The sequence below is a fragment of the Nyctereutes procyonoides genome, unplaced genomic scaffold, assembly GCF_905146905.1.
Source record: "Nyctereutes procyonoides isolate TBG_1078 unplaced genomic scaffold, NYPRO_anot_genome, whole genome shotgun sequence".
NCBI classification, from domain to species: domain Eukaryota; kingdom Metazoa; phylum Chordata; class Mammalia; order Carnivora; family Canidae; genus Nyctereutes; species Nyctereutes procyonoides.
Genome location: NW_026575135.1, coordinates 53,440,056 through 53,453,267, shown reverse-complemented (window position 1 = coordinate 53,453,267; position 13,212 = coordinate 53,440,056). Strand labels below are relative to the sequence as shown.

The window sequence follows — 13,212 nt, the reverse complement described above, 5'->3', positions numbered from 1 at the left end:
TAGTTCTTTTGACAACCAGCTCTCATCCTTTTAAGAGTCACCTCATTAGAATAAACTCAAGTATGGCTGAAAAGGACTTAAAATGAATAACAAAAGATGCTCCTTTCACCTGTATCACTCAGAAATTCTAGGAGTTTTGGTTGTTTTGTGTTAGGAGGCAGGGACAAAGACCAAATATGTATTTCTTATTATGTCACAATACCACATTTACCAATGAGGAGATCTGGGTAAAGGCTATAAGAGATTCTACTGTGTTTTGTTTTTTTTTATAGCTGCATATGAATGTACAGGTTTTTTTCATTTTTAAAAAAATCAGTTGAAAATAGAATCATTATGGTTGTGTTTTTTAAAGGTCGTCTACAGCTACAAGCAGATCGGCATCAAGAACATATCCGAGCTAGAGATTCATTAATTCAATCTTTGGCAACACAGCTAGAATTGGACGGCTTTGAGCGTGGACCATTCAGTGAAAGACATATTAAAAATTTTCACAAACTTGTGAGAGAGAGGCAAGAAAGGGAAGCAGAAATTGCCAGCCAACTGATGGTAAATACTGCTATATTCTTTTGTTTGTGTCAGATTCTCTAGTGATATTATAGTTTTAATTTTTGGGTGGACCTCTGACAAAATGAGTTTTGTCAGATTTTCAGGTTAGTGTTAGGATAGAATCTATAGGAGATAGAACAAAACTTTATGGAAGCAACTTTCCTCAGTTTTTTTTTTTTAATAATAAATTTATTTTTTATTGGTGTTCAGTTTGCCAACATACAGAATAACACCCAGTGCTCATCCCGTCAAGTGCCCCCCTCAAGTGCCCGTCACCCATTCACCCCCACCCCCTGCCCTTCTCCCCTTCCACCACCCCTAGTTAATTTCCTAGAGTTAGGAGTCTTCATGTTCTGTCTCCCTTACTGATATTTCCTACCCATTTCTTCTCCCTTCCCTTCTATTCCCTTTCACTATTATTTATATTCCCCAAATGAATGAGACCATATAATGTTTGTCCTCAGTTTTTTTAAGGATAAAAATATGAAGAAAATACAGACTATGTTTTAAATTTGATTTTAAGTTAAATTTCTTTTCTCTTTTTCCAGTTTTACTGAGAAATAACATATACAACTCTAGAAATATCAGAAAGGGAGACAGAACATGAGAAACTCCTAACTCTGGGAACGAACAAGGGGTGGTAGAAAGGGAGGTGGGTGGGGCGTGGGGGTGACTGGGTGACGGGCACTGAGGGGGGCACTTGACGGGATGAGCACTGGGTGTTATTCTATATGTTGGCAAATTGAACACCAATAAAAAATAAATTTAAAAAAATATACCACTCTATATTCTTAAGACATATGTCATGATGGATTGATTTACATATATTGTGAAATGATTACCACAATAGGTTCAGCTAATACCCATTTCCTCATGTAGTTACAATAAAAGAATATTTACCTTGTGATGAGACTCTTAGGATGTATACTTCCTTAACAACTTTTCTATGTATTATACAGCAGCGTTAGCTGTAGTCCTCATGGTATACATTATATCCATAGTACCTACTAATCTTATAACTGGAAATTTGAACCTTTGACCACTGTCCTTCAATTCTCTCTCCTCTCGCCTTTTGCCCCTGATGACCACAAATCTAATCTTTAAAGGTGATTATAAAGGAAAAGTTTGCTCGTAGTTACTAGTAATTCTCTCTGGTTGATAGTCATTATATTTTTTACTTTGCTATATTTTCCTTAGTGTGCATGTGTTAATTTTGCATTTAAAAAACTTTATTAATAAATTGTTCAGTGAAAAAAATTGTTAATGCTCATTCTTCTCATATGTAGAATGACTTTGCAGAAAAAGAGACTCTGAAACAAGAACAGATAGATGAGATAAGGGATAAGAAAACTGGACTGGGAAGAATAATTGAGCTAAAATCAGAAATCCTAAGTAAGAAGCAGAATGAGCTGAGAAATGTGAAGTATGAATTACAGCAGTTGGAAGGATCTTCAGACAGGATTCTTGAACTGGACCAGGAGCTCTCAAAAGCTGTAAGATATTATTTGAGTAATCTAATAATTTTAAGATATCAGATGTTTAGAATCTTATATTCTGAAGTATATTGTCTGTTGCTAATTGTTAAGATTATGGCATTTCAGTAAAAATGTCAACCTTGTCTATGAATCTCATACAAAATGGAAACATCTGAATATTTAATCATACCAACTCTTTGATTCTGGAACTAGGTGGATTGAAAATTAGAATCACTTTGGAAGCTTTTAAAAAAGACTTATGCTTAAACCTTACCTCAGACCTTGTTAATCAAAATCTCTAGATTGGGGAATAGAAATACGTGTTCCAGGGGTGCCTAGGTGACTCAGTTACTTGAGCATCTGCCTTCAACTCAAGTCAGGATCCCAGGGTCCTGGGATTGAGTCCCATGTCAGGTTCCCCACTCAGCGAGGAATCTGCTGCTCCCTCTGGCCCTTTCCTTGCTCATGCATGTTCTCTCTCTCTCTCTCTCTCTCTCTCTCTCTCTCTCTCTCTCTCTTTCTCTCTCTAATAAGTAAAATCTTTAAAAGAAAAAAAAAGTGGGGTGCCTGGGTGGCTCAGTGGTTGAGCATCTGCCTTTGGCTCAGGTCGTGATCCTGGGCTCCTGGGATTGAATCCCACATCAGACTCCCCACAGGGAACCTGCTTCTCCCTCTACCTATATCTCTGCCTCTCTCTGTGTCTCATGAATAAATGAACACAGTCTTTAAAAATAAATAAATAAACAAATAAATAGAAAAAAGAAAAATGTGTTCCCAACAAAACCAGGTGATTGTTATGAGTACCTTGGCTAAGAACCACTTACCTAAGTTAAAAAAAGAAGTATTTTCCCTCTAGGTTCCAAACACTGTAGATTTTATATGATTCTTGACATGTTCTCACTTTGTGTGTGGTAGAAATTTTCTTAGACCATCTCTTTTCATGAATTTCCAAGTTTCTCTTCCTCATTTCTAATCTGTCCCCTTCCTTCACATTTCTGCCACCAAAGTGGGCATCCTAAAGCTTGGCTAATCTCCCTCTCAGATCCCATCTTGATAATATAAGTAAACATTTCTATTTGCTCTGTAGCATCTACCATACATTTTTGTCAGTTTAGCAGTTTGTCACAATATTGCCTTGTGATGGCAAAGCATTGGTCAGAGACCGTATCACACTATTTTATGGTTTCTACATGCCAAGCAATGTAATGAGTTACATGGGTACTTGATAAATAATTACCAACTAAAGGGTCACTAAACTGTATATGTAGATATATTTTTCTCCGTTTTACACTAAATTCTCACTTGTCCCTCCTGTTTGTCCAAGATTTATTTACTAATTTTCTACCATTATAACCTAGTAAGATAACTTTATAAGAATTTCTTTTAAAATCTTATTTCTTATGCTTTTTCTCTTCTTGGATAAGGGCAAGCAGTAATATTTTGGTAATTCTGATGAATAGTTGATTTCTAATACATTTTGTCTTTATTTTAACACAAAACATAAAAACTTGTGTGTTTGAATTATTAATAAGGAACGTGAGCTAAGCAAGGCTGAGAAAAACAGCAATGTAGAAGTTCTAAAAACAGAAGTAATAAGCCTTCAAAACGAGAAAGCAGACCTAGATAGGACCCTGCGTAAATTGGACCAGGAGATGGAACAGTTAAACCATCATACAACAACACGCACCCAGATGGAAATGCTGACCAAAGACAAAGTATGACTTTCTTTTTGTTCTAATTATACTTTCTGGTATTTAAAATAATTTACATTCATAATAGATGCACTGTGAAGTGTTTAGGTGGTGCTGGCAATGTATTTTAGGAGTTAAGTGAGCTTAATACTCTATAAAAAAGACTTTGGAGCGGAACTGTTTTCTGATTACAAAAATTAATACAGAAGTGTATATACACATGCCCATTGCTATTAATTTTTATTATATATCATACAGAAATTTTAATTTTTATATATTGTCAGACTTTGTTACTCTTCTCTCATGGCACAGAAAGGCAATTCCCACTGTGAAACTTCAAGACGTTTTTTTATTTTCTTCTTGCATTCTATTGTTTTATTTTTTAAGCCTAGAATTTTAATCAGTCTAAAATTTATTTTGTTCTGAGCCACCTAGCTGGCTTAGTCGGTAGAGGATGTGACTCTTGATCTCAGATTTGTAAATTAAAATTTATTTTTGTTCTTGACTTTATTTAAAAAAATTTTTTTTTTCTGTAGGCTGACAAAGATGAACAAATTAGAAAAATAAAATCTCGACACAGTGATGAATTAACTTCATTGTTAGGATATTTTCCCAACAAAAAACAGCTTGAAGACTGGCTTCATAGTAAATCAAAAGAAATTAATCAGACCAGGGACAGACTGGCCAAATTGAAGTAAGTAGTTGTAACATTTGAAGATGTACTATAGATCCCTTATCTCATGTTTTTATTTTTCATTGTTGTTTTATTATTTATTGTTATAAACTGGTATATTTTGTGTTAATTGACTTTGGTCCTTCTGTATTTTATAAATCAAGTGAAATGTTGAAATTGATTTGGGCCTTTTGTTCCTTAAAAGTTTGCAGAATTTAATGAGAGGATTAAAATTCTCCTTTACAAAAAGCAACGCTTGACACTGTAAAACTAATGGTAGAAAATTTAGGGGGAAAGCTTCATTATATTGAAATTGACAAATATTTTCTTGGACCTGACATGAAAAGCATAGGCAGCAAAAGCTAAAATAGATAAATGCGACCACGTTAAACTTAAAAATTTCTACACAGCAAGGAAATAATTATGGAAAGGGCAGCTGACAGAATAGGAGAAAATATTCAAACCATTTATCTAATAAGTGATTATTACCTAGAATATGTAAATAACTCCTGTAATTCAACAACACAAAAACAAATAATTGGATTAAAAAATGGGCAAAGAATGTGAATAGACATTTCTCCAAAGACTATATACAAATGGCCAGTAAGTATATGAAAAAGTACTTGAGTCATCAGGGAAATGCAGATGAAAACCACATGATATATCACTTCACACCAGTTTAGGAAGGCCACTACCAAAAAAGAAAAACCAGAAAGTAAGTATTGGTGAGGATGTTGAGAAACTGGAACCTTTGTGCATTGTTAGCGGGAATATGAAATGATATAGGTTATAGAGAAAATGGAGGATCTTAAAAAAAATAAAAATAAAGTACCAGATATTGCAGCGATTCCATTTCTGAGTATACAAAAGCATTGAAAACATGATCTTGAAGAGATTTTTGCAAATCCATGTTCATTACAGCATTACTGTCAGCAGCCAGATGATGAATGGAAAAAGATTTGGTGGATATTTGTGTATATATTACTCAGCTTTAAAAAAGAAGGAAATCCTGGGGTGCCTGGCTAGCTCATTCAGTCAGGCATGTGACTCTTGCTCTCCAGGTTGTGAGTTCAAGCTCCACATTGAGTGTAAAGCTTACTGAGGGTTGGGGGGTGGAAATCCTGTCATGCACTAATTAGGTGAACCTTGAAGATATTTTTGCTAAGTGAAATAAACTAGTTACAAAAGGACAAATACTGCATGATTCCGCTTATGTGAGATACCCAAAGAAGTCAAACTCTTGAAAACAGTAGAATGATGATTGCTAGGAAGTAGGGAAAGGGGGAAAAGGGAATTGTTGTTCAATGGTTACAGAGTTTCCGTTTTTACAAGATGTAAAAGTTTCAGAGATGTATAGCACAACAATGTGATATAGTTAATGCTACTGCACTGTACACTTAAAAATGATCAAGATGGTAAAGTTTATATAATTTGGTTTTTACCACAATAAAGTGATCACTTTATTCTGTTGTCACTTTGCACCCAAAGTGTCAAGAGAGTCAAAAATTCAATACAGGTATTTGAGAAGATAACAAATTCACTTTTGGCCATGTTTAATTTGTGTTTCTTATGGAAATGTCTCTTAGGGAATAGAATATTGGAGCTTGAAGTTCAGGAGATTGGAAGTTGTTGCTTTGTAAATGAATAATAATTGGAATCATTAGTATAGACTGTATCATCTTAAAGGGGTTATATGAAGAAAAGAGAAAAACATTTACTGTTGGTAAGCAAAGCAAGAGGAGAACGTGAAGGAAATTAGAATTCAGGGAGCTGGAGTGGGAGCCAGACAGGAGTAGTTCTTGACATCTTGAGAAAATAGACCTTCAGGGAGGGGGTCAGCAGTGTTAGGTGCTAAGATAGTGATGTTGACAACCATTGCTCAGTGGCTGGGATGGCCAAAGCATCACCTTTATTTTTGCCATATTTTTACTGTGACTCATAATGGAAAGTATCAAGATGTAGCACACATGGACTTATACACATTAATCTGAAATAAGTTTCTCAAAATAGTTTGTGTCCTAACCATGCGTAGTCTGTTCCAATGTATTTTGTTGTCTCATTTTTAAATATATGCTGAATATGATCCATTATATTGATTACATACATGACTTGCCTAGTGCATCATAACCTGCAAACCCTGATCTATATTGGTATGGAGGTTGGCTAGGATAATTTTAGAGTTGTAGTGGAGATGAATTATACTAGTGATCAAGGTCTTTGATGAATGAGAGGGAATGGATAATGTCATAAGTAGATGAGAGCAACAAGGAAGGGATGAAGTGAGATCCCTGGGTGGCTCAGCGGTTTAGCACCTGCCTTTGGCCCAGGGCATGATCCTGGAGTCCTGGGATCGAGTCCTGCATCAGGCTCCCGGCATGGAGCCTGCTTCTTCTTCCTCTGCTTGTGTCTCTGCCTCAATCTCTCTCTCTCTCTCTCTCTCTCTCTCTCTCTCTCTGTCTGTCTATCATGAATAAATAAATAAAATCTTTTTTTTTTTTAAAAAAAGGAAGGGATGAAGTTCTTACAGGAGTGAAGGGAAGTGTATTCTTTGTATCCTGTAAGTGTAAGGGAAGTGTATCCTATAGTTCTTTCAGGAGTGAAGGGAAGTGATACCGTGAAAGGTTCAAAGGGAATTAAGAGAATGTTCTCCCTTTCTCTTCTCTCTCTCCAGTGTGTCCAGCAAGCATATTCTTTTTTTTTCTTTTTTTTTTTAATATTTTATTTATTTATTTATTTATTCATGAGAGACACAGAGAGAGAGAGAAAGGCAGAAACACAGGCAGAGGGAAAAGCAGGCTTCATTCAGGGAACCCAAAGTGGGACTCAATCCCAGGTCTCCAGGACCAGGCCCCGGGCTGAAGGCAGCACTAAACCGCTGAGCCACCGGGGCTGCCCAGCAAGCATATTCTTGCTGAGGTTCCTAACCTGAGATCTAAGACATGAACCCCCAGAAATCACACAGTTTTGCCTACACACATTTGTCTGGGAGTAGGTTAACGACCAGGTTTGGAAGGCGATCACTGTCTTTGGGGTAGAGTTCAGGCAGAAATGGACTGTTGCTTTGACTTCTCAAAAAAAGTACTTAGTCACAGCAAACATTTGAAATACTTATTGGCAGATTTTGTTTTGTATCTACTTACTCAGACTTTTCAAACTCATTTCTCATGTTGTAAAATTGTAATCCATATTCTTATTTTAGCAAAGAACTAGCTTCGGCTGAGCAAAATAAAAATCATATAAATAATGAACTAAAAAGGAAAGAAGAGCAGTTGTCCAGTTATGAAGACAAGCTGTTTGATGTTTGTGGTAGCCAGGACTTTGAAAGTGATTTAGACAGGCTTAAAGAAGAAATTGAAAAATCCTCAAAACAGCGAGGTAAGTTACCGTCTTTATATTATCAAGGCACTTTGACTCGTAAATTTTCACTCACAGGTTATTATGAAAGATGAGAGTTTTAAAAACTTGGTTCTAGAAACAAGGTCTTAAGTTTCAGTCCCTGTTCTACAACTTACTGACTTTGTGGCTTTGGGCAAAGTACCACATCATTCCTTTTCTCAGATTCAGATTCTTCAGATTCTTTTCTTCAGAAAATCATTCCTTTTCTTCAGAGGATATAATTACCTACTACTCAGGATGTTAAAGAAGAGAAAATGAGATTATAGTATAAAGCTCTTAGAACAGTTTCTGGCACACAATATGCTCCAAAATTTTGTGATGCTTTTTTTTACCAGAAAGTAATTTATACAAATCTGACTGTATTGTGCCCTTTCAAAGAATATGTAAATAATAGAATTTTTATTTTTTTCATTGTATGTTTATAAATGATGAATAATCATATATCTAAGATAGAACCATAATGACAAAACTATATTGTGTATTCTTACTGGTAATTTATATATTTTCTTAAAATTAGCCATGCTGGCTGGAGCTACAGCAGTTTACTCTCAATTCATTACTCAGCTAACGGATGAAAACCAGTCATGTTGCCCTGTCTGTCAGAGGGTTTTTCAAACAGAAGCTGAATTACAGGAAGTCATCAGTGATTTGCAGTCTAAGCTGCGGCTTGCTCCAGATAAACTCAAGTCAACAGAATCAGAACTAAAGAAAAAAGAAAAGCGGCGTGATGAAATGCTGGGACTTGTCCCTATGAGGTAAGAATAGGGATTTACCATTACTGTACATGAACAGCAGCACTGTAAAAGGTACCCATCCAGTCCCTGGCATATGGTAGGTGTTCCACAATGGGTTAGATGAATAAAAGTACAAGTCAAGATTCTGAACCAGTGTGTCCCATCTCATGTTATTTATCTTATAAGGAAAAGTGGGGCCCTTGGGTGGCTCAGTCAGTTGGGCATATGCCTTCGGCTTGGATCATGGTCCTGGAGTCCTGGGATCCAGCCCCAAGTGGGGCTCTCTACTCAGCAGGGAGCCTCCTGTTCCTTCTCTCTCTGTTTGCCATTCCTTCTGCTTGTGCTTTCTTTCTCTGTCAAATAAATAAATAAAATCCTTTAAAAAAAAAGAAGAAAAAAGGCAATTATTGGGGTGCCTGGGTGGCTCAGTAAGTTAGGCATCTGCCTTTGGCTCAGATCATAATCTCAGGGTCCTGGGATTGAGCCCCACATCCAGCTCTCTGCTCAGCGGGGAGTCTGCTTCTCCCTCTGCCCTTCTCCCCTGCTTGTGTTCTCTCTCTTTCTCTCTCTCTCTCTTTCAAATAAGTAAATAAAAATTTTTTAAAAAAGAAAAAAATTATGTAAAAGTAGACTTCTTAAACTAGTCATAGAGCAGTTATAATTTCTACTGTTTTATGTTTGTGTGTATGTATGTGTTAATTTCTGAGACTTGGCTTGAGGGCATAAATTTTGACAGATACAGACTTGTTTGCTGATCTCTCACTTTCTCAATTCATCAAAAGAATTAAAATACTGAAAACCTCCCCCAACAGACAAACTTTAAACTATGTTTGTATGTCTTTTCCACTTTCAAGAAGAATGAGTCATCATGATTTTGTTTATTTTTCCCTCACTTATTCAAGAAATTCATATGATGGCCTATTTATAAATAAAATCAAGTCAGAAAAGTATGTGATGATGCCTTGGTGTCTTCCACAACATAGAGCAGAGATTGATCACAGAGACCAAAATGACACAATCTTCAAGGGGCTGATGGTCTCTGTAAGGAGACAAGCTCTCAGAATTGAATATTTAGAAAGCTGCACTTAAGTTCTTAATTGGTTCAGACAAATGCATTAGTTAAGAGGAGAGAAGCTAGAGGACTACAGAATGAGAATAAGATTTTGAGAACATATGGGAGGGGAATGTAAAGCATAAGGAAATTTGAGGGCACCTGGGTGACTCAATTGGTTAAATGTCTGCCTTCAGCTCAGGTCATGATCCGTGGGGTCCTGGGATTAAGCCCCACATTGGGCTCCTTGCTCTGCAGGGATCCTGCTTCTCCCTCTCCCTCTGCTGCTCCCTCAGCTTGTGCTCTCACTTTCTCAAATAAATAAATAAATAAAATCTTTAAAAAGAAGCAGGGGGCACCTGAGTGGCTCAGTCAGTTAAGTGTCTGCCTTCGGCTCAGATCATGATCCCAGGACTCTGGGATCAAGCCCCACTTTGAGCTCCTTGCTCAGCAGGGTGTCTGCTTCTTCCTCTGCCCCTCCACCCCCACACTCATGCTGGCTCTCCCTCAAATAAACAAAATCTTCTAAAAAAAAATAAAATGTAGGGAAGTTGATTTGACTCAGTTAACAGAAGGCAAGTATAGAGAGAAATGAGAGCACTGTGTGTAAAGGGAAGGAGAGTCTGACCTGTGCTATAATAGAAAGGTGATCTCTAGTTAGAGGAATCATTTGGGGAGTTTGATTCCCATAAGTTGAGAAGATAGGGCTATGTTATATGTTCAGGCCTATTTACAACACTCACTGATAGGTGATAGGGGGTTTAATGAAAAATGTGTTTTAAGAAATTAATCTTATGTTAATATATTGAATGGATAAGACTGAGAACAACTCTAGAAGCAGAAAAGCTAAGAGAGTATGTTGTCCAGAAAACTGAAGAGGAATTTCAGGAAAAGGCTACAAAGATAAGCTTTGTGATAGCCAGCCTCCAAGATGATTCCCAGTGATCGATCTCTCCCTCCCGGTATTCATGCTCCTGTATAGTCCCATGTTCTCCCATGTTCCCAGATGGGTCTATGAAACCGATAAATTATGACAGAAGTGATAGCATATCCCTTCCAAGATTAGGTTAGTTAGGTAAGGCAGTACAGCTGCCTGTTTTCCTTTTCTTTTGGTTATGGGGGAAGCCACCTGCCATGTGAGTCTCCCTGTGAAAGGCCCCACTTGACAAGGACCCGAGGCCTTCCACCACAAGTACCATTTGGACACTGATTATCCAGGAGTCAGGCCTTGAGGTGACTGCACCGCTGGCGAACAGCTTGACTGGAACTTCAGTGAAACAGCCTGAGTCAGAAGGACCCATATGGTTGTTCCTGATCCTGAAATAAGTGCTGTTGTTTTAGGCTACTGAGTTTTGGGATATTTTGTTATGCAATAATAGACAAGTTCTATAATCTTGAAAGGGTGAAAATGAGATTATTGGGGTCTATAGAGAGATTGTGATAAGGAGACAAAAGGAAAAGAAAAGATAAAATTTGAAGTTGGTAGAAAGTGCACTTAGAGGAATTGAGAGCTTCATTCTGTGTCATACTAATATAAATAGCAGAAATCAGCTTCGTATTATACTTTATGACGCTTGCCATCAAAGCTCCCCATCTCAGAGTAAGGTACATTCCTTATTCATAGTTGTACTTCCTTAAGGATCTGTGTTGTAACATTGCTAAGTATTTGCTGAATAAATGAGAGCTACAATATCTGTTCCAGTTATTTATTGCTTGTAACAAACCTCCTCAAAACTTAATGTCTCACAACAGTCATTGTTAGAATATTTCATGGGTCCGTGGGATAATTGGGTTTAGCTGGGTAGTTCCTCGTAAAGTCTTTCATGTGGTTGTAGTCAGATGTTGGCTGCAGTCATCTCAAGACCCTCCTAAACCCATTGCTCAAGGTGGCTTACTCAGATGACTTGCAGTGACACTACAGGCTGGAAACGCAACTGGGGCTGTCAGACACAGTGCCTGTGTGTCTTGGGATTTTGACAGCATAGTGGTTGGATTACCAAATGAAGGATCCTAAGAGCAAGTAGTCCAAAAGACAGGCAATCGAAGCTCCTAGTATCTGAAGGCATAGGCCCAGAAACTGGCACAGTGTTACTTCTGCTGTAATCCCTTGGTCTCTGTCAGAGTTACAGAGCCTGCCAAGATTCAATGAGAGGACACAGACTCCACCTCTCAGTGAGAAGACTGCCAAAGTATTTGTGGCTAACTTTAATCCATATAGTATCCCAGTATCTAGAGTGGCAACCATATGTCATTCTGATTGTCACATGCAAAGTAAGATAACCTGAACTGGAAAAATAAATATGTAGTGGACAAGTAAATGAATGCCTTGGAAAAAAATACAGCATAAGGAAGTAGAGAATTACCTGAGGGATTGATGAGAGGGGAATTGCTGTTGAAGGTGGCATTTGAGTGTGGACCTGAGAGAAGTAAGGGAGCTAGCCATGCATTTGTCCAGGAGAAGAACATTCCAGGCAGTACAAAATCCCTGAGGCCAAAGGAAAAAGTAATTGAAAGTGAGCTCAAAGAGCTAGTGAAGAGCCACATCTTACTCTCTCTGAGGAAAATATTTTCATTTAAAGGCCAAAGGTCACCAACACTTAATTTAAGAACACCTTCGTGAATGAAATCTCAGATGAAAATATACCTGTTTCTCATTATGCTTCATACTGAATCAGGTTTATTACAAGTCTCAGTTAAATAAAAAGTATTTTTCCCCATTTCTTTGATTTTTCAACCAACCATATCTGTGTTGGTTTCTTTTACATAAAATCCCCTTGGAAAAGGAATGCTGTCACAAAAAGATGAACTGAGTTTGTGAAAATTTTATAAAACCAAAGCATCCTAATTTCAATAACCTATTCTTTTGGGAAACATCTTTTCTCTTTCTGATAATACTTATTTTAGCATTTAGCATCATAGATAATTGCCAGAAATTGTCAAAACCCCTGGACCACATCAATAAGAGGGTTTTTTGTGTGTGTATGTGAAGATGTAAAGATAGGGCTAAAATTGAATGGATACATGTAGTTCTTCACAAAGATGTCCCCAGTCAAGTGAATGCTTGATTTCATTAGGCTATCATAGCTATGTCACTTTTTAGGTACTGGGAACATTTTTTTAAGATCAACTTCTGGGCTATGATCACAAGATTCAGGAAGTAACATGGGTATGGAACTACTCATAATCTACATACCTTCATATTTACTCAGGACATTTTTTCATCTCAGTGGCATAACAAACTAGGTCTTCTGTTGCCAAAGACCACTTTAGGTTGGCATTTCTTGGTCATGGTGTGGATTTTTAAAAAATCATTAAGTAGTAGTAGTATGTAAGAGCAAACCCTTGAGTTTCTGGTTTTTCCTTTAGTTTATTATAAGACTCCATTAGAAATTAATTCATCATACTAATTTATAATTAAGAATTGTGGAATTTTTCAGAAGTACAATTGATAGCTTTTTTTTAAGATTAAACATCAGTTTTATTGTTTCAGAGGTGTCAACAATAATAGATAAGAAGCCAGTACCTGCCACAGGAGTTGTAATCCATTTGCAACAGTAGCAGCAGTAAAGTGGTTAACAGCTTCTGTACTGTAAACACGTGTAGCAGTTGGCTGAGTGGTCTCCTTTCTATCATTTTTTTTAAACTT

The 13,212-nt window shown here is 37.1% G+C and overlaps 1 protein-coding gene across 3 annotated transcripts in view; it reads left to right on the top strand.

The window, feature by feature from the left end:
- The window catches only part of RAD50 (RAD50 double strand break repair protein), a 228,764-nt gene that overhangs the window by 176,497 nt on the left and 39,055 nt on the right, over positions 1–13,212 (top strand). For all 3 annotated transcript variants that reach the window (XM_055302058.1, XM_055302059.1, XM_055302057.1), the window contains 6 exons: positions 353–546; positions 1,833–2,039; positions 3,554–3,736; positions 4,249–4,406; positions 7,585–7,760; positions 8,299–8,536. In XM_055302058.1, coding sequence (XP_055158033.1) covers positions 353–546; positions 1,833–2,039; positions 3,554–3,736; positions 4,249–4,406; positions 7,585–7,760; positions 8,299–8,536 — 1,156 coding nt within the window. The remainder of the gene's footprint in view (positions 1–352; positions 547–1,832; positions 2,040–3,553; positions 3,737–4,248; positions 4,407–7,584; positions 7,761–8,298; positions 8,537–13,212) is intronic.